Source organism: Trachurus trachurus (assembly GCF_905171665.1).
Source record: "Trachurus trachurus genome assembly, chromosome: 15".
Classification (NCBI taxonomy): domain Eukaryota; kingdom Metazoa; phylum Chordata; class Actinopteri; order Carangiformes; family Carangidae; genus Trachurus; species Trachurus trachurus.
In genome coordinates, this window is record NC_139906.1 from 14342332 (window position 1) to 14362456 (window position 20125).

The window sequence follows — 20125 nt, forward strand, 5'->3', positions numbered from 1 at the left end:
GTAACAGAAAAACTTGATATCGAAGTGCTTCACTACAGGAAAGAAAAAGAATGACAAGCCCTAGCAACAGACAGAGGTACTCAGACAAAATACCAAGACTCTTATCTGATTTTTTCTTCTTCTAATATTACAGCATATCCCTGTGGCCACGGGGCTCCTGAGATATCTCCAGATTTGTTTTGGGGTCAGACATAGATTTTCTCTGTCTTCTCTCTTATTACTCCTCACAGTCTACTGTGGATCTGCACAATTGAAGCACTGTAGATAATGATACGGCATTTGGGAGAAATGACTGATATATTACGAAGCAATTATCATACACTGCTATGACCAAAGTGAAGCACAGAAGTCTAAGTAATTTTAAAATGTGGCTCAGATAGACTGAATATGTAGTTTTAATATGTTTTTAAAGTGTGTGCCACAACAAACTCATGTCTTCTGTGATGTGGGTTTGAATGGGAAAATACAAAAACATTGGGGGTGGGGGGTTATAGGTCTATTGTTCTAATAAAAATTCCACATGGCCAGGCCTCCAACAGAGTCAGCTCTTCACAACAAAAGTGACTACAGAGGACCTCAAAAATGCCCTGCCGATGCTTCAAACACAGAAAATGACAAGACCCAGGCCTCCATCAATCAACATCAGGGCATATAAATGAAAAAAATGAAAGCATTTTTACACCATTTCTCCTCTTTGAAGGGCGGGGTACAAAAACTTCTGCAAGAGAATTGTACATTATTCAACAGCTGTCAAGGAAGTGTAGCATCAGAACAATGCATACTAGGCATCTCTTCCACTCACTAAATAGCGTGTCATCGATCTACAATAAGGAAATCCCCAACAAAGTGTTTGCCTAGAGAAATATACTACAGGGGACACTGCTGTTCTCAAAAGACAAAGTATGGCCTGTCTTATACCCGTCCATGAGCACTTAGATGCTTTGACAAAATAAACATTTAAACAAAAAACTCTGCCCAGCGACGTTTTAAACTCCATCCACCACATGTGCAGTCAGTATTTCTGTTTGGAGTTAGTGCCTCAGGGAGAGCACATTGCAATCACTGGACGTGCAATTAATTTCAAATTGTTCTGGGAAATTGTACAGAAAATCACCAGGGGAACTGGTTTTGATTTTAACATAATTTCCATCACACAGTTTGATCATTGCTCTTAACATAAAGCAATCAGTAACTAAAGGGGTTTTAAATACTAAGAAAGACATTGGCCTAATCAAGTCTTTACTGTGACCTTAAACCAATTAAAATGCGGCAGCATGACTTGAAGCAAGCCATCCATGCACTGCTGAGTCAAGAGAAAATTGGCCAAAATACCAACTCCCTCTCAGGCCTGATCAGCAGCTAAAAACATTTGGATGCCAGTTATTGCTGCTAAACAAATAACCAAAGCTAAAGGTTCACAGATTTCTCCATGCATAAACAGAGATTTAATTTTCTTAAATTCACTTGCACATGACATGATTCTTCTCGCCTTTTAAATTGAATAGTAGATTCTTTTAAGTGCACGATATTCATATTGTGCATACACAAAGCATAAAGCTGTTGGCGGGCAGGCATGTGCTGTTTTATTAATTTGATTGTCTTTCATGACACCGCTTATGTGTCTTCTTCGTTCCAGCTCTAACGAATGTGAAGCTGTGGGCCATTGACCGGCAATGTTTTCAGACGATCATGATGAGGACGGGTCTCATCAAGCACACGGAGTACATGGAATTTCTGAAAAGGTGAGAAACCAGGCTCAAGTGTCTCAGGATGACTCAAAAGTGATATGAATAGGACTTTGATCAGAAATGCAATGAATTTATTAACTAAATGAATTCAGGAGAATGTGTCTGAGCTGTTTCTCAGAAGGTTCCTTTAATTTTTTGCCAATAAATTACATAACTCAAAATGAATTTCTCATGCCTCAACTGTTCATCCTGCTAGAAAAGTATTGTACACCTTCGTCATATGGCCATTTGTCTTCAACATCCCTCTCTGTTTCAGAGAGACAGTAGGCCTTTACATTTTCTCTGTAAAGAAAGAAACCTATTATCAGATTCTTTTGTGGGCTTATACTGTATGTTGTATAGGATAAAAGACAGGCAGCAGAAGACACGGGGAGAGCACAGATGCAATTACAGTATAAATACATTCCTTTTTCCAAACCATTTTGTCTGCATCAAGATGTTCATCACCTGTAACAACGGCGCTGCAAAAAAAAAAACCCGCGATCACGATGTGCTCTCCAGTCGGTTCACCTGCAGCTCCACAGACGAGCTGTCAGAGAAGCCTGCTGTTCCTCTCTCTTCAGCCTGGTGTTTGCCTGCACTTTACACTAGACGATCTAACCGCCATCTGAGCGTGATCAGCTGAGGCAGAGCACAATGGATGTGGCGCTGATCAGCTGTTGCAGCAAGTGTGTGTGTGTTTTATAACGGCAAACAAAAACAAAAACCTTGTTGATCGCTCCCGCAACCGTTTTTCAATCTTATCGGTCAACGGTTAATAATAATCAGTTAACAAGCGTCAGTTATCGGTCAGAAACAAAATTCGAAACGTGCATCCCTAATATCAAATGATTTGATATAAAATTTAAAAAAAAAAAAAAAAAACTTTCCTAACCACTTTTTCTTGACTTCAGTAGAAAATGCCATGAGGACAAGATCATTAAAATAATTTTGGGTAATTTATCATCATTAATCAGGGCTGCCATATGGATACTTTCAAGTCATTTCACTCAGTTAGGAACCTTATCAAAAAAGACTCTTCAACTTCAGCCCTCAAATGCCACTCCATTATCGCTTGAGTTTGGAAGATATAATAGGGAGGGCTCCTATCTTCTCACTTACTTACACACATGCACTCTACAGTTTTTCTGTGTGTGCTTAAATTTCCCAGATCATGAAAGCACACTGTGCCTATGTTTATTTCTGGTGAACAAAACTCCAGAAATCACTGACCGTGATCAGGCTCTGTTACCATTTGACTAATGGTAGCTTAAAGGCAGGGGGTGGATACAGTACACAGGAAACCAGGTTTTCACTTGACATTTCCAACAAAAGTTCATACAAAGTAGGTGAAATGTCAGGACTATCCAAAACGACCTATTTCTCTCTTTGAGTGGTTCCTGATGCGCAACATTTACAGTGAAGGTATTGTATGAATGCATTTGGGAACGACCTAGTAAAGGTTAGTTAAAGCAGAAGTAAGCGATCCGGTCGTTTTGGCTAATGCTGCGTTCCAGGTAGGCTTTTGAAACTGTAAATTACAGCTTCATGTCACAACTTACGATTTTGTAGCGTTCCAGGCAACCCACTCGTGTTTTTCCGACCTGTTTTACCTGTGAAAGTGCACTATAACGGCCACTCGTAACTTCCGACCCGTGAACTCGTACCAGATCGAACTGGTACGAGTCGGAAAAACACGAGTTACGGGCTGCCTTGAACGCACCATAACAGTCTTCGTCCCTACGTCACCACATTCACGCGCATCCCTTGGCTGCACACACAGCCCTGCATGCCGTTCTCTCTCCTCATTGGATAAAAACTGTAGGATACGAGAAAAGTTTTCTCCTCGGCTTAGAGCAGAGCAGAGGGACTGACAGACCCGTGTTTCGGTCCAAACACTCTATGTAAGTGATTGCTGTTGGAAGATATAACTATTTAAGACTTATATTAACACAAATATATTGCTTACTTCTGCTTTAAATATCACCAAAATGGTGACAACCCATCATCTACTTCCCAGATAGTTGCTTTCAGCACTTCCTCTGGATTGAAGTCTTATTGCAGCGGTACAGTATAACCTGTAAACTCTCTGTAGAGAGAGTGAGCTGTAAAGCAGTAAAGCAGCAGTGTGTGAACAGAACACACATTCTTCTCTGCAGCAGCACAGTGACGTCTACCGCCACGCTCATGCAACACAAGAATTTTGTTCCCAGTGTTATAAGATAAAGTCACTACCTGATCTGAGCAGCACGTGAACAACGGCTGAATTAGTGAAAGTTGCTAAAAGGAGCAGGGGGCTATATGAGACATGAGAGTTGACTGCACCGTATCCCCATGCCAACGGCCTCAGTACTGTTACGGTCAAGACATTTTACTCAGGATAGTCAAATGTCTATGTGAAATTATTCTACAGAAGACAAATTGGAGTTGACTGCTCAACAAAAGTGCAAAGAAAGCAAGTTAAAATGTCCCTGAATAAACATGCTAATGCGTTCAATTTTTAAAGTGTTAATGATAAAACTATTACTGCACCTTGAAACCAGTGCATGCATACAGTTTGTAGCCGCCCTGAGAAAAAAAAAAAAAACAGTTGAAAAACAATCTGATACCTAACCGGAGTCAGTCACAATGAAACCAATTCTGCTCTTGCTGTATCCGCTGTACCGTTTCAGCAGACTGTAAGACATATGTGACCCAAAATAGATTTCAGACGAGATAAAAACACTATTAATCTGACTTTCCTGACTGATGCTATTTTTGTGGCAGCTTTGACTAAAAAAAGACTTGTTATCTATTTCCTGAGTGTATGTGAATACAGTGCATGGCAGCTCTTGCCTCTCAGCAGCTCTTGCATAACAGTCCAACAGATAAGTAAATATTTAATAGATGTACGTTTGGGCCCACTGTGTGTTTAGTTTAAATAAAAGGGTATCTAGGGAGGGAATCAGAGATTTATAGCAACATTTGTTCATCGCAGTATGTAGATAATTATATTGCAGTTTTGTTTCCCAGAAGCAGATCTAATAAAAGACCTGTTGTTTAAGTGAACAAACCCATATTGATCCCTGTGAGTCTTCAACCCACTCTTTAACTGCTGTGAAATTATATACAGTATTTGCTCTCAATAGTTGTGGAGGAGGAACACTAATGAAAAACTGACAAGAGAAATCCCATATATGGGAAGTAAGAATTCCTGTGGAGATTTTTCTTTTATTATTATCACCTCCTCCAAGCATGTATTTCTAATTAGTTAAACCACAATGCTCCATGAAGTGTAAATTCAAGGGCAATGTCAAATCATTTGACAGATCCCAAAATTGCTATGTATTGCCATTTTTAAAAACAGGACTTTGATATATAAACTCACTCTTCATATCAAAGTCTAGCATATAAACACACAACTAGTCACTGGAACTTGTTTTTCTAAGATCGCCATAGAAACTGCTCAGTTATCTTGTGCGTTACTCAGGGCCGCACAGTGCAATGACTGTAATGATGTTAGAATTATTTAAATAATTAGTGGAACTGCGCTTCCCCATTGGCCTTGTATAATTAATTAATTTTCTGTAATGCAATCAAGCGGTTGCATTGGAAATTTACCAGAGCAGAGGCTTTTTATTTGTTTCGCTGCTCAAGGGTTGAAACTCCATATGTTTCATGTAGAGTAGGGTCATCCGTTGACTGTGTAGGTGGTGAGCTAGTGCCTCTTGAGGAAGCAACAACACAAAGGGCCTGCATTGGGCGCTGAGCAAGGGAGAGGGAGATGAAGAAACAGAGAGAGAGAGAGAGAGAGAAGGAGAGCGAGAGAGACAGAGAGAGAGAGAGCGAGAGAGATCATCGAGGGAGATAAGACCTTTGTTCACCAACGCGGGTTATTTTCTCTCCTCCTTGATAAACACTGGGCCAGTTTTATTTAGTAAGCTTGATAACATGCAGATAGCGTTCACTGAGGCTGCTGGGAAGCAAACAGAACAAACAGAGCCTCATACTGGTGTATTCAACCTCAGGATCTGGTGCCCTGCTGTGTAACCAGACACGTTGCCCAGTTCGTGCTGCAATATTTATACACATACTGTAATACAGCATAGAAGGCCAAGTGCCATACCATAATATTGATTTTGTGTGTTTCTGTGCAGCCTGTATTTATGTTTAAGATCACAGGTCAACTCTGATTCTGGTCAGCTGCTGACCAATAAGCTGCTGGTTACACTGCTCACTACTTTTTTTTAATCTGGCAAACACAGAAGATAGAATATGTATGAACCTATCTATCCATTTATCAAAAAGTGCTTTCTCTTCTTTCTCCCGCAGCGTCCCCACATTCCATGGCCTGCAGGAAGATATTCTGAGCAAGCTTGCCGATGTCCTTGAGGAGGTAAGAGCCTTGTTCCAAAGCCTGTGACATCTGCAGCCTACTCCACACATCCTAATAGATTGCCAGATTGCCATTCCTCACAATCACTTTCTTTTACTCAAAAGAACATAAGAGCAGGGAGCCAGAGAGGCATATTCAGTGGGGTTTGGCGCGTATTCCAGACATTTTGTAGAGTGTAGGCAGTTGTAGTGTGCACAGCTGGGATTTAAGAGGAATAGTTGCTCTTTAGTTTGTGCTCAGTGTAGGGATGTTGAATGAAATGGCCCACCTAGTAAGAGCTGTTACATCTATGAACCTGCTCAAGAATTCAGTATATCGCTTCAAGGAACTATTTCAGCTTTCAGTTTATTTAATGTTGTGAGGTGACATCAATTTTGACTTAAATGTCAGCATAGTAACCTACTTTCCTTGGCTTGCGCTCTTTTTTTTTACTGGAAGTTTTCATTCTTGTGAATCTTTCCTGCCATTTTCCCTGTGAAAAATAAATAACCTTACGTTACTGGAGTTATCTTTCAAATTAAGTTATTTTCAAGTTTTATTCTGATAATTTGGTAATTCTGTTAGATTGATGGCAAGGTCTGCACTGCATTACCTCATAACAATAACATAAATCTACAAAATATTAGTGCAGAATATTATGATGGATTACAAAACTAAAGTTTCAAGAGTCTGTCAATTGATCTTCATTCACTATGTAAACAAATGAAACAAAATTGCTGCCTGGAAAGCACAATTCAAAAACCCCAAACTCCAGACAACACGTTGTAATGGTTATAAATCACGTTGAATTTGTATTAATATAGTGACATGCAATATCATTAGTATGTTCTTTAAACTCCAGTTCGCCTGAATGTTGTCCTCACATTTTGACAGTCTGCAGTTTGAGATGTGTCTCAACGTCACATTTTCTACCCATCTGCTCCCTACTTCGTTTGATGTTTTCTCCAGCATGACTCAGTTATGCAAACATATTCTCATTTTGACTTTTGATGTTTGCTCCTAACACTGAGGCATTCGTATGTTGAACTTCTATCTAATATTGTCTTGACTCTTTTTTGACTTTTTTTGTGTGTAATTTCTATAATTAGTCACTTAAGTAAGTATTTCCAAACAGCTCTTCCTCAGTCATTTGTATAATTAGACTATAGATTATAAAATGAAGAAACTGTGGTAAGCTTTCTGTGGTTATTTTCTACCTTGTGAGCAACAGTGACAACGCAGAAACAAATTTAGACTACATACCAGCATTGTCCAACATCTTAGCAGAGCAGGTCCTTCAAATCATATCCATCCTGATGTTTATATGGGCAGAGTCGTATTTCACGGATCTCCGGAATGGGAAAGGGATTTTGTCTTGAGAGACTTAAACCAAGACGGACATCACCTAAAAACACACACACTAATCGATTGAACTGGCACAGTATTCAACACATCTTGCATTCCTTGTTGCAAATGCAAATTCATATTTGTGTAAACCTGTCAAAACAATGATTAGCCTAGCTACCTCATGTATCAATATTCTCAGAAAAACGGCAAATAAAAATTGCTGGCTCGCGTCTGAAACGGTTTTTACTTGTAACGTTAGCTAACGTCGTTAAACCAGCGTTTATTTTGGGCCAACCTACGTCATTTTTGAAATAGTTAGCTAACAGTGCCCACTGCCCACTGAATGTTTAATTGATCATAGCCTACCGGTATGTATGTTACTCTGTGTTCATGAAAGTTTTGAGCTAACGTAACGTTATCATTCGCTCACCTGCTCACGTCAAAACATTACGTCCCCCGTCTAAATACTGAACACAATTGCCACTACCGTACCGCCGGTACGGTACCGGTGGTGAACGCCGTGTTAGCTAACTTGCTAGGGTCTTTTTGCTAGGCCAAGAACGGACTTGAAGAACACGGGTCTGGTCGTTCTGGGGAGAAAGAACTCACGAGCACACAGAACGCGCTGTTGTCAGTTTGACACGATGCTTTCAATGCTGCAACTGCAACGGTCGCAGCGCGCGCACAGGTAAACTCCGTGTGCGTGATTGTTGAGTTCTAGGTCTGTAGGATTTTTTAAAGGCTAATCTCTCCACACACCAGTCGGCAATAAACGCAACGCATAGCAATACAGGTATGTGGTCATTTAGTAGAGTAGGCTAACAGGGGCCAAAATGACAGTTTTTCTTTTTTCTTACGGATATTTCAACAGTGGTGGAGTCATATAGTGTGTCTGTATTAGGCTACACACTTCTAGGCAGTAATTGCCCCTGAAATTGAAGGTCTATTCAGAATCTTAAAAAAAAAAAAAAAAAAAAGCCAAAGAACTTAAATGTCCATTCTGCCGACCAAAAGAGAATGAGAGGGGAAAAAAACGTACACCATAGGCTAATTGAAATAGCCTAGGTCTAACACAAATGTAAATTAATAATGGGCTAACTGTTTTGATGTGTTTAAATCCCTCAAACAAATAGAATGGCCTGACTCAATGAATGATTGTTTCAAATATGGCTACCTTAAAAAAAAGAACTGTCAAGTCACCTGGAGCAATCTGGAGTTAGGCTATATATTATGTCACACATTAGACCGTATAGGGCGGCTCCGGCTAATGTTTGAAAGAAGCTCACAAAAAAAAGGCAAAACTAAAAAAAAAACCTTTATTGTTCTGCTAGTCTGAAACCAAAGTAGGGCTCTTTGGGAAGGCAGTGTATCATTTTGTTTATAGGTGATGAAAGGAAGGCCAGAAGGAAAAGTACACCCTGTGTTAACATTAAAACCTGGTGGAGGCTCTATCATGCTGTGGGGCTGTGCTGTTGCATCTGGTACTGGAGACAGTGAATGTATCAAAGCAATGATAAAACCAGAGGATTAGGCACTTAGAACTTCACATGTTATCCAGTGTCAGAAAACTAGGTCTGAGGCAAATGTATTGGGTCTTTGAACAGGTCACCTCCTGACAGAACATATTCAGTGGTACTAAAGGCTGGTTGAAAGGGAAAAGATAGACTGTTTCAGACTTTGTACAGTAGGCTATGTGCCCTGACCTAAGTCCCATTGAAAATGAAGGAGCAGACCAGTCGAGAGTTTAAACACAAAGCAGTGAAAGAATGACAGGAACTACTCAGATGCTAAAATGAAAGAAGAAATGTTTATTAAAAGTTGCCATTGTTGGCACTGGCTCTGCAACCAAACATTAGTGAAAGGTCCCTCTCTGAATATATTCTTAATTAGGAACTTGAAATTACTGAACAGTAAAATCATGGGCCCCAATACTTTTGACCAACACTTAATAGGCTGTGATATTGAAGGGCAGGAGAGCCAAGAAAAGAAAATCTATGCACAACTTCATTACAGAGAGGCGAGGCTTGTTGAAACACAATTTGGGAATGGAAGGGAATAGAAGTGCATAAAAAGTAGTTTTACTTATTCTTGAATTACAGAAGACACTTTTCAGATCGGCTCATTCCTCATCGAAAACAAGCCTATGATGCTGATTGATGATGCTCCTGTAGTGACCCAAACAACCATCACGTAGGTGTGATCAAATCCTCTTTAACCACAGGTCATTCGAAAGCTGCAAACTATTTTGCAAGTAATTAAACTAATGATAGACTAATCATTTAGGTTGGTTGGGTTGCATGACTTTCTGCACATGCAGCCTATGTACCCTGATGTGACTGCTTTGTCATCCGAAGGGAGATTTAGTTGTGTTAGTTTGGTTGTTGATTTGACTTATATATTGAGCAATAAACTACATAGATAAAGGAAATAGCAAGACTGAAGATAGTGCCAACATTATTCACACCTTTCTGTTCTGTGATTCTTTGCTGCCGTGTCAGGCAATGGTTAAATCCATCACACTGTCCTAAGGTTTGTCCTCTACAATAATCACTCATTTTAGTCTGTGATTGATTTTTGATTAGTTAAATCTATCTAGTTTTTCTCTCTGTCCTCAAAGACATGCTTGAGAAGTATGGCTGTGTTATAAATAAATAAACCTGAATTAAACATAACTGCGGTGTAAAAAGAAAATAGAAGCTCTTCTTTTGAGTGACATACAGCAACCATGAATCATAAACACACCGCTCAGTGTGAAGTAAGATGTAAGCCACCTTTCCTTGGTGAAATGGTGCAAGAATAAAAGCCTGGCAAATGTCAGCCTTGGTGTTGAATCTGCTTATGATCCAATAGGAAATCCTGAGTCCTGTCTTATGTCTAGACTTGTGGCCCTAGGTGCAGCATATTGTGCATGAAAATCCCACCTGAATTTGTTATATGAAAAACAAAAACTGAAACATATTAACCTGTGGTCTTTAAGTTTGACAGTGACTACTTGGTCTTATTGTGCTATGGCTCCGTGGAACCTGTAGGCTACTTATCCATCACTTAAGGGTATTTTCGCCGCACAATGTGAATGTAAGTTTGAGTGGGTTATTCAATCCATGTCTTTTTTGTCAGACTGGCAAATAGATTAAGGTGTAGCCTATCCATTGAATGCTGGGATAGACTCCAGCACCTCCAACCCAGAACAGGATTACTGGGTACCGTAAGTGGATTGATGGATGAATATCCTGTATTAATTCTACTCTTGGAAACGGAGCTTCAGCAGTAGCATTCATTTTCTTTACCTGCTTATTCATGTTCAAGGTCGCAGAGCATATCCAAGCAAGAAGTGGGTGGAAGGCATAGAAACACCTTGAACAGCTTGCCAGTCTGTGGTATTAACAAGGAAAAAAAATCTAATTGTGATTTATCTCACTGCACCAAATTCAGCCACACTTCATCTGAAGGGTGCAAAGTGTCTGTCTTCTAATGTGAGGAAAATATGGCTAACTCTTGTCTCCTCCTCTCCTCTCCTCTCCTCTCCTCTCCTCTCCTCTCCTCTCCTCTCCTCTCCTCTCCTCTCCTCTCCTCTCCTCTCCTCTCCTCTCCTCTCTGACAGACTCATTATGAGGATGGAGAGTACATCATCAGACAGGGGGCCAGAGGAGACACCTTCTTCATCATCAGTAAAGGAAAGGTAAGAACAGCGCCTCTAGCCTACCACCAAAATAATCATCATTGACATATCTATGCAGGGCATCATGCCATGCGGCAAAAGTCACCTATCTTTGAAGCAAAGTGGAAGTATTTTTGGTTGGACATGGGCTGTCATCAGTCATCTGGCAAGGCGGAAGCACCGCCTCTTTCATCATCTCTTGCGGCAGCGTCGAGAAAGGAGAATGGAGTCACTTTCATTTCACCTTTCTGTCATCAACGCTGGCTTTCACACTGAGCACAGATGAGATGTTGTCCTGGACAGCGTCAGCACTGTAGGAGGGCTTCTATGTGCCTGCATTGTTAACATGTTCTGATGCCTCAATGCTGGCCACTCTTCCTTTTCATCTTCTCCCTGGTCATGTTCATCTTAAGAAGCAGTTTCCTGTTTCTCCTTTTACATTCCCCTCTGGTCCGTTTTACACTTGTTCCTTCACTTCCTCTCTCACCTTCACTGACGAATGTGTTTCCTTAGAGCTTCACTCTCTTAAATTCGTAAATGGTAAGACTTAAACATGGCTTACTTACTCTAACATAACCAAGACAGAAAAATGACATCACCACATTTAAATTTGAGTGAACCAAATTCACAGCATTTTCCATTAGTACCCACGTCCAGGATGTAAGTGTCATTGTAATAAGGATGAAGATACACTGTGTTCTGTGTCTTTTTCTACTCCTCCATGACCCCAAATGGATGCAACCCACTTCGCAAGGATGGCACAACAATGTCACACACAAATCATCTGGACACAAACATAAACACACACACATAAGCTCCTGACCTTATCAGAGTTTCCTGCCTGGTTATTTCCACATCTCTAAGTTTGTTTCTGTCTAGATGGCAGACAGTGAACACACACACACACACCATGTTGCCATTTCAAGGTTCTCAGTCCCTTTACTTCATGTCTTTGTTTTTTGTCTGTTATTGTCCCACGTGATCATAATATTGTCAGCCAGGTGCAGACACCGTGTGCTGGATATGCTGCTGAAACACCTGTGCAGAACTGACTAATGGATGAAGGCAAGGTTCTTTAATTAGTCAAAACAGCCGTCTCCATTCACTTCCTCTAAAGTACTCAAGTGCCATTCGCTGTGACTCGTGGAGCCTAGCGGCACAGCGCTGCGCCATCACTCACATGTCACCTGGCTAATGAAGTGGTCACCAGTGCCTTTCAGAACCTGCACAGCGATGGCAGTCACCTGGTTGTAACAGACTGCCCATGCGTGAGATGTCTGTCACACCAGCACTTCCTCTGTGTCTGTAATCATTAACCTGTTGCCTTGCGTGACCATTTACATGTTAAATCCTTTACATTTTGGGGAACGGAGCGCCAATGAGATGAAATCCTGTGCCCTCTACACACAACAAATCTTCATTGTTATGCGTCACCTCCTCCATCTTCACTTCTGTCCCATCTTCTTCCCTGTTACACTCCTCTACTAAACCTTTCCATTTTTTCCGCCAGGTTAATGTGACCAGGGAAGATTCACCCAATGGAGAGCCTGTCTACCTGCGCAGCCTTGGAAAAGGTGACTGGTTTGGAGAGAAAGCACTCCAAGGGTAAGGTGGTCCCTAATAACACTGCCTCTTCCAATTTAAATCTTCTGTTCTCCCACTGGTTGGGTCTGCCATCACCTCCTTTCTCTCCCATACACCCAATATGTCTTTAGCATCCTGCCTCTTATGCTTAACATGCATCTTCTCTTCATAATTTGCCCTCCATCAGCCTCTCGCTCTTATCTGCCCCTATTTTTTCTCAACACTCACGTCTCCTCAGCCGTGATAATGTGCTAAATGCTGGGTACACAATACACAACTTCAGGCCTGATTTACTGTGGCTGAACTGACACATTTGTCTGATCCGACATAAAACTGTGAAATAAAAAAGCTTGTTAAATTTGAGCAGATCAGAAAGAAAGAGTCTAAACTGTCATAGAAATCTTTTTTTCCTGCTTCGCAAAATATGTTGAGATGAAAAGGTTTGAGCAGAAAAGTTTAAATAATTGGTTACATAATAGTATCCTTAGCTGGTTCTATATCAGCACAAGCAGCATCTGCACATGCAGATGTTTGACCTCCAGTGTTTCTTGAAGAAAACAAATGAGAGCAAAAAAAACACTTCTTCCGACATGTTCATTTTTCTCCTAATTAAAAGAAAAAAATTGTTTGTTTGCTCGAGCGACAGTCAGAGATTCCTCTCATCACACCAAGTGACAACTCATCTGTGCCGTAATTAGCACACAGCCATGTCGCACAGACGAGAAACCACAGAGAGGAGAAGTCGTTTTATTGTGACTGGACTTTTGTCTTTGAGAGTCATGCAGTGTGCCTGCAGCTGAAGACTCATTTCATTTTGACAATGGTATCAATGAGATATTTGTTTCTTCTCTTTAGTTTCTGTCTCTGTTGCCAGAGTATGATGATATCAAGGACACATCCATGCTGTCCTTGACTGAAATAATGACTTTTCATGCTAGCAGTATATTTTCTGTGTCAACACTGGTGTGAAATATTTGAGCATAGTTGCTGTCCAAAGTGATAAACCTGTGATAAGCAGATGTAAGCCAAGCATCCACAGTCCCCAGCATTTCAAACATCTATACTATGTAAGGCTGTGCCAGGAATATGTTTTCTGGCTGTGATGATGTACTGAGGCCAGTTTGAACTAACCAAGCTATACACACTGCAGAGATCAAGTGATTCACAGCCTCCGCTACTGCAGATGCTTTCAGTGAAAGAACACTTGAGAGTAATAAAAACATTTTATATGGATTCTGCCATTGCCCTGATGTGGTATTTTTAACCTGCTGTTTGTTCTGCCTGTTCTCTTCCATGGACAATGTATTATTAAAACAGAGAGGGGATGGAGATGGAAAATAGTCAGAGGAGTGTTATGTCTGAGACTGGTCAGGTAGAAATAGATAACATACCGTTTGCACTCATGCGCATACATTTGGGAGCATATGCACATGCATAGCCTGGAGTGCCAATGTGAAAAAAATGGAGATGTCGCCATCTTGTGGTCGCTGATAGTTCAAACCACCTCACATCAGCTCTCAGGCTCTCAACAATCATCACGCCTCACGCGCAAATTATAAACACATCAAAACACAAAGAAACCCAGCCCTTCAAACAAAGCAGCATCCTGTGAGAAAAATGAATGACAGCTTATTTGTTGTCAAAACACTATAAATCATTAGTTTTATCTGCACAAGGAGCACTCTGGATATAAAAAGGGGGTGATCAGTCGACAGCTGGAATTGCACAGATGGTTGGGCTTTCCCCATATGTTGAAGCTAATGACAAGGGGGTATAAAAGATGACAGAGCATTAAAATGCATGCGGGACATGTGAGGCACAGGGAGCTTGATCTCTCGGCAGTAGGTTGTTCCAGAAAGAAATTTGATCCTTTTACACTAATGAGAAAACTTGCTGTTTGACGAATGAGAGGGTGACACAAAGTAATAATTTATAATGGATTGAACAGCTGTGCTGCCTTTGTGCTGAACTGTTTCTTGGATTTCGTGGAAGCTCTGTTGAAATTACCTCAACCGCAACACTGGTTATGATGTTGAACTTGATAGGACACATATATCCTGTCTGTGTAAATCACACATCCTTAAATATGCATGTACTGTACATCGATACATTTGTACTTTTTTCTTCAATCAGATTTCAAGCGTGCAGGTTTCAGAAGCTCTTCAAAGCATCTTCGACAGCATCTCGTGCTCTGTTTAATCAAGAGAACCGTATCTTTTGTAGATCCCGCTGTGACAAAGTGTTTTCCCCTCCTCAGCATCTGTCAGGCATTGTTGTTATCTGCTGTTAAGAACAGCTTTTGTCTTGGAGTGTCTTGAGCGAGAGATGTCTGTTCAGCTCCACCTTTGATGGTCAAGCATGTCTCGCAAATTTAAATGATTGAGATGCTGACCATCTTGGAACAAGGCTTTTGATCAGAGAGCCCTTCTGCAGGGCCGTCTTTCTAATTAGAAGTTAACTGCGTGTGTCCTTGCTCATGAAACTCAATAGCCCCTTCTCAAAGGCTACTCTGTGTATGTGTAGACATCGCCTTTGATCATTGAGAAGAACATATTTACAAATCAAAGTCTGTTCTCCTGCCAGCCATAATGATTTGTTAGTGCTTGTGTGAGTACTGGTCTGTGATATGTGTGTGTATAAGAAGTATCAGATTACATGTTTTCCCTAAAGGCTTTGTGTATGTATAGCCCTGAATGGACACTTGAGTATTATGCCTCATCCCAGTGGGTGGATGTTCCAGAAAAAGGTGGAGCCTGGGTTCGACAAACAATGTTTTGACATAGCCAACAACATAGCCGATGTCACATTCTTCCTGTCATGGTGAAGTGTGAACTCTGAATCCAGATCCATCAGTAGCACAGACACAAGAAGGAGTTGAGAGATTGTTTCACAAAAAGTGTGATGTGGCACAGAAATGTGATTGGTGTCAGTGTCAGATCAACAAAAGTCCTGTCATAAATCATTGTGAGAGGCTGTTGTGCAGGCGTGGTATGTGTGGGTGAGAAAATGAAATGAAGTACAGGTGACAGACGTCAAGACTACACTGCACAGTTTTTGTCCTGTATGATTCAGGATTTACAACTCTGGAAAGTTAACACAACACCATGAGTTTCTTCTGTTTTGACAGTGACATTTGTGACATATATTGGACAGATCACACTTGAACCAGTGAGCTCAAGGGGACAAACTATTATGATCATGAGCTTGGTGACTATGATTTTATTTCTGGGGCCTCCATGAGGGTCACAGTTGTGGTTTTGAGTGAATTATCTCAACAATTATAGACTGGATTTCCATGAAATTCAGTACACAAATTCATAAGCCCCCTGAGATAAATTGTAATAACATAATTACCAAAACACCAGGCATCACCAAAAGTTGTGTTTGACTTAACACCTGCTCCGTCTGCACAGTGATAGAAACCAACAAAGCCTTAGAATGTCACTTATTTCCCTTCACTCCATAACTTAAGTCGTTAACAGCTCATCTTCCACGAGTCACAGCTTTACCTAACACCATTAACCTATTAAATACAAATTTATATGTAGACTTTATGCAGCTACAGCTCTCTTTTCACACCACCACAGCCTGAAAATCAACTACCAAAGATTTTTGCCGCTTGAGCAGTATTTTGCAAAAGTGAATCCCATGCTGCCTGTTTTATTTTGGAAACACGCACAATTGTTGTGATGTGAAAAGAGACCGCTCTGTCAGAGTTTCCCACAGGCCAAAAATGTATTTTAGGTGTTGGGAGCCAAGGGGCTGGCGGGATGGGGGTTGGGGACTGAAAACAGCATTGAGTATTAAGAGTCAGCTGTAGCTAGAATTCAGGAAATAACCAACAATTTCACAAGTATGTGCCTTTCTGGCAGTCTGATCTGTCAACTGTGAGAAACACAAACACTACAAAAGGTTTTGTTTTGTGGCAAGCCATTAAAATAATTTACTTGGCATAATCATGTGCTCGTGGCAAGCTCAGACATCTTACATTTACAGGGTAAGCTCTCCACTTTATCTTCTTCTTACTGTCCATGTTTGGTCATTTTAACAGCATAGTTTTTAATTACAATAATGTTCACAGCCAACACTTAAATCTTGGAAGCTGGAACTTGAAAAAAAAGAGAATACACCAGTAAGAAAGTGCACTTGAAGCAGTCTTAGTTTCCATGAGATGGCATCTGAAGAAATCTATATGGAAAAAAGTACGCAATGCAAAGTGGTCACACTTTGTTGTTACAAAGAAAACACATGATTTGTTGTATATGGAGGGAGAAACTGCACAAACTTTGGCCCAGTGATTTACTTAAGTGCTTTAAATCATTGTGTATCCCACAGCCACCCCCTTATTCTTGCCCCAGTCCTGACCCCGGCTTCACTTCCCTCACTCCAGGCCCTAGTTACTGCCCCGCTCTCAGCCTCCAAGCCAACGCGTTATTTTCATAACCCTCTTCCCAGGACATCAGATCACTGTCCAATTACCAGGTTCATTTCAACCATCTACTGGAAATCAACACCACAGGCTTCCTCCTGTGTAAGTCCAAAGGACATTCCAGACACAGCATGCAGCTGCTTTTAGTGTGTCTGCGCTTGTGCGTGTGTGCATGTTCATGTGTCTGTTTTTTCCAGTGCATTTCTTGTTGCGCCGCAATTAACAAGTGCAGAGCCATCTCTGGCTTAGTGGATGACTTTGGCTCAGCAGTGCGCAGATGAATCATTCTGACGGATATTGTTTAGTGATTGTGTTTCACATGGAACATCCCATGTATCAAAAGGCAATGGCGCACAAGGCTGTGTTCCTCAGCTGCAGTCGAGCAGTGGGGGACAGGTGTAACAAACTGCTCTCTAATATGAAACCCGGAGGTCTCTTGAGGATGATTCACACTTATGTAACCACTATTTCAGTATAGCCCAAAGTGTTGTGTTGTTTTGTATCACCATGGTTAGTAAATGTCATAAACACTGCACACTTCCTTTTATGAGACAAATTAACTCATGTAACAGATTGTGGGTGTCGCTGTAGCTCGTTATCACTGAGGAGAAAACTGATGGGTGTGGATGTGCAGCCTATAATCTGTTAAACATTATGTTAAAGTTAGCATAAAAGTTATTTAAAGTTGTTTTAAACCCTGGTATTATTGACTAATAAATCATTATTGTGGGATATATATGTATACTGTATATACATAACCTTTTTTTTTTTTAAAGTTACTGAGGCAAGAAAATGTGTAGAAGTGTGACAGATAGCTTTTGTAAAGTGACGCTACAGCTGGCAGATTGTCACTGGCAAATTCACAGCTGGCACTTTATAAGTATTTGTGCCTCAAAAGCCCTTAACAGTGCAAGATGATTCCCTACTCAGCTTCTGAATATTTAAATAATCATCATCTTAAACCAATAATATAATCGCACTGAACCTATTTAGTTCTCTCTTCTCTTCTCTTCTCTTCTCTTCTCTTCTCTTCTCTTCTCTTCTCTTCTCTTCTCTTCTCTTCTCTTCTCTTCTCTTCATACTTTTCAATGAATTAAATCAGTCTCCCTCTTAAGTGATGATTTGCCTCAAGCTAAGTCATACCCTTTAACAGACATGTGTGATGAACCATTGAGAACTCATTCCCGCTGAGTGTCACTCTTCAAGACTCTCGTTCCCCACACTAATTATCACACAATCAATATTAGCATCCATGGTGTAACACTATTGTCTTCATCCAAACTGGGACACTTGTTGTTCTTTCACCCATTCCACCCACCTGGTTCATCAATGCTATAAAATGTTCTGATGTAAACAGTACTGAATGCTGTTGTGGGCAAACACAAGAACAGGTGGAGCATCGTTAGCCAAGGTATTGTGCGAAGATCACTCATGCAGGTCATAGGAGCTTATTAGAGGTGAATGAAATACTCTATGTTATTCAAGCCAGAGGGCCAGCGAGTCATCTGTTAATATATCCCATTCCACTGACACTAACACTGCCTCCCTCGCTCTTCCCCTCTGTGTAGTCCTCACCTTTCAAAATGTGTTGTTCAGCCACCAGCTATGGCCTTTACTCAAAGGGGTCAGCAGAAAGACTGAGGCAGAGTGGGTATGTGCGTGAGTGTGTTCACGGGGAGCTGGGGGTTGCGCATGTGTGTATTTGGAAGAAGGAAGGCAGAGGGAGTTGACATACTGTAGCATGAGGAGGATTTGTCACCTCAGCTCATTGAAATAGGTTGCCATATGTCTAAGTTCAGATCAGACACAGAGTGATTGTCAGCAGAATCTTTTCAAATCTACAGCAGAGCCTGTTTAGCTTTTGATATGTTCTTCATTGTGATCTTTTTTCCTCTTTCTTTTTAAAGATGGGGCATGAAATAATCTTCTTACGGGGAATCCCTCAACGACTTTCCTGTCTTCTTGTAATATTGTAGTTTGCGTCTTGATTGGAGAACACTACACTTGTATTGGAGAGCTATATACAAGCACTACAGTCGTGTCTTTTGTTGGAGGGCTGCCCTGGGCGCTGTGCTGGTTCAGAGTTAGAGCTTATTGCCGTGGGACTCTGAGAGGAGAAAAAGTTTTAACAGTTGAAGGATGGATTCTTGGGATACAGACTCAGAGGATTTGTGCAACTGGGGAGACTCCTCTGAAGAAGCATCATCGTCAGAGGAGGATGAACTTGATGTCAAATATAAAGAGTAATGCCAGTCATGCAGTGCTGTGTGTTGCCTGTTGAGAGAGTGATGTTTTTATTGTGTAAAGCAAATGGAGTTGAATAAGACATTACTGCCTGAGTTACTGTGCAAGTATTTTGACTGATGCCATTTTGTCATTTTCGGCTCTGGTGTAGAATTTGAATTAAATAATGATGTGAATTGATTAATTGGCTGCATACTGTACCAAATGTGCCTATTTTGCCAACGTCTGTGTGCTCTTTTTTTTCCAGGGAGGACATCAGGACAGCGAACGTCATTTCAGCAGAGGCGGTCACCTGTTTAGTCATCGATAGAGAGTGAGTATCAATAAATTTAATCCCCACAGAACATTTTGATTGTTTTATATTGCCTATAATTTTTTTTATTCTGTCGCATGAAAAGAAATACACTGGTTCTGTGTTACATGAGCTGAATGAATAATTGCATATCTGTCTCATGAGCAACTGTGCAAAACTTGTCCACAAATTAAACTTTGCTCATTACGGTCAGACAAGGATTATTTGTTTCTGATGAACACGGCTCACATTTAATTTTCAATTTTCAAAAAAATAAAAAATATAAATCTAAGGTCTCATGAAAAACAATCTGTCACAATGCTTTTAATCTCTTCTATCTTAAATTAATGTCTTGTAATGAGTCAGTTTATTGACTCCATGTGACATTCCAATTTACTGTTTATCTCTGAAGTATAATTGTCATTAATGGCAGCAATAGCCATCAATCAGCACGGGTTAGTCTTGCTTTAAACTGCTTCAGTTTGATCTG

General features: G+C 40.7%; 1 protein-coding gene across 2 annotated transcripts in view; it reads left to right on the top strand.

Moving 5' to 3' along the window:
• The window catches only part of LOC310997733 (cGMP-dependent protein kinase 1), a gene marked incomplete at its 5' end in the record, with an annotated part of 76326 nt that overhangs the window by 46049 nt on the left and 10152 nt on the right, over positions 1 to 20125 (top strand). For both annotated transcript variants that reach the window (XM_083987524.1, XM_083987523.1), the window contains 5 exons: positions 1637 to 1742; positions 6039 to 6102; positions 11030 to 11107; positions 12597 to 12691; positions 19591 to 19656. In XM_083987524.1, the coding sequence (XP_083843650.1) occupies positions 1637 to 1742; positions 6039 to 6102; positions 11030 to 11107; positions 12597 to 12691; positions 19591 to 19656 (409 nt within the window). The remainder of the gene's footprint in view (positions 1 to 1636; positions 1743 to 6038; positions 6103 to 11029; positions 11108 to 12596; positions 12692 to 19590; positions 19657 to 20125) is intronic.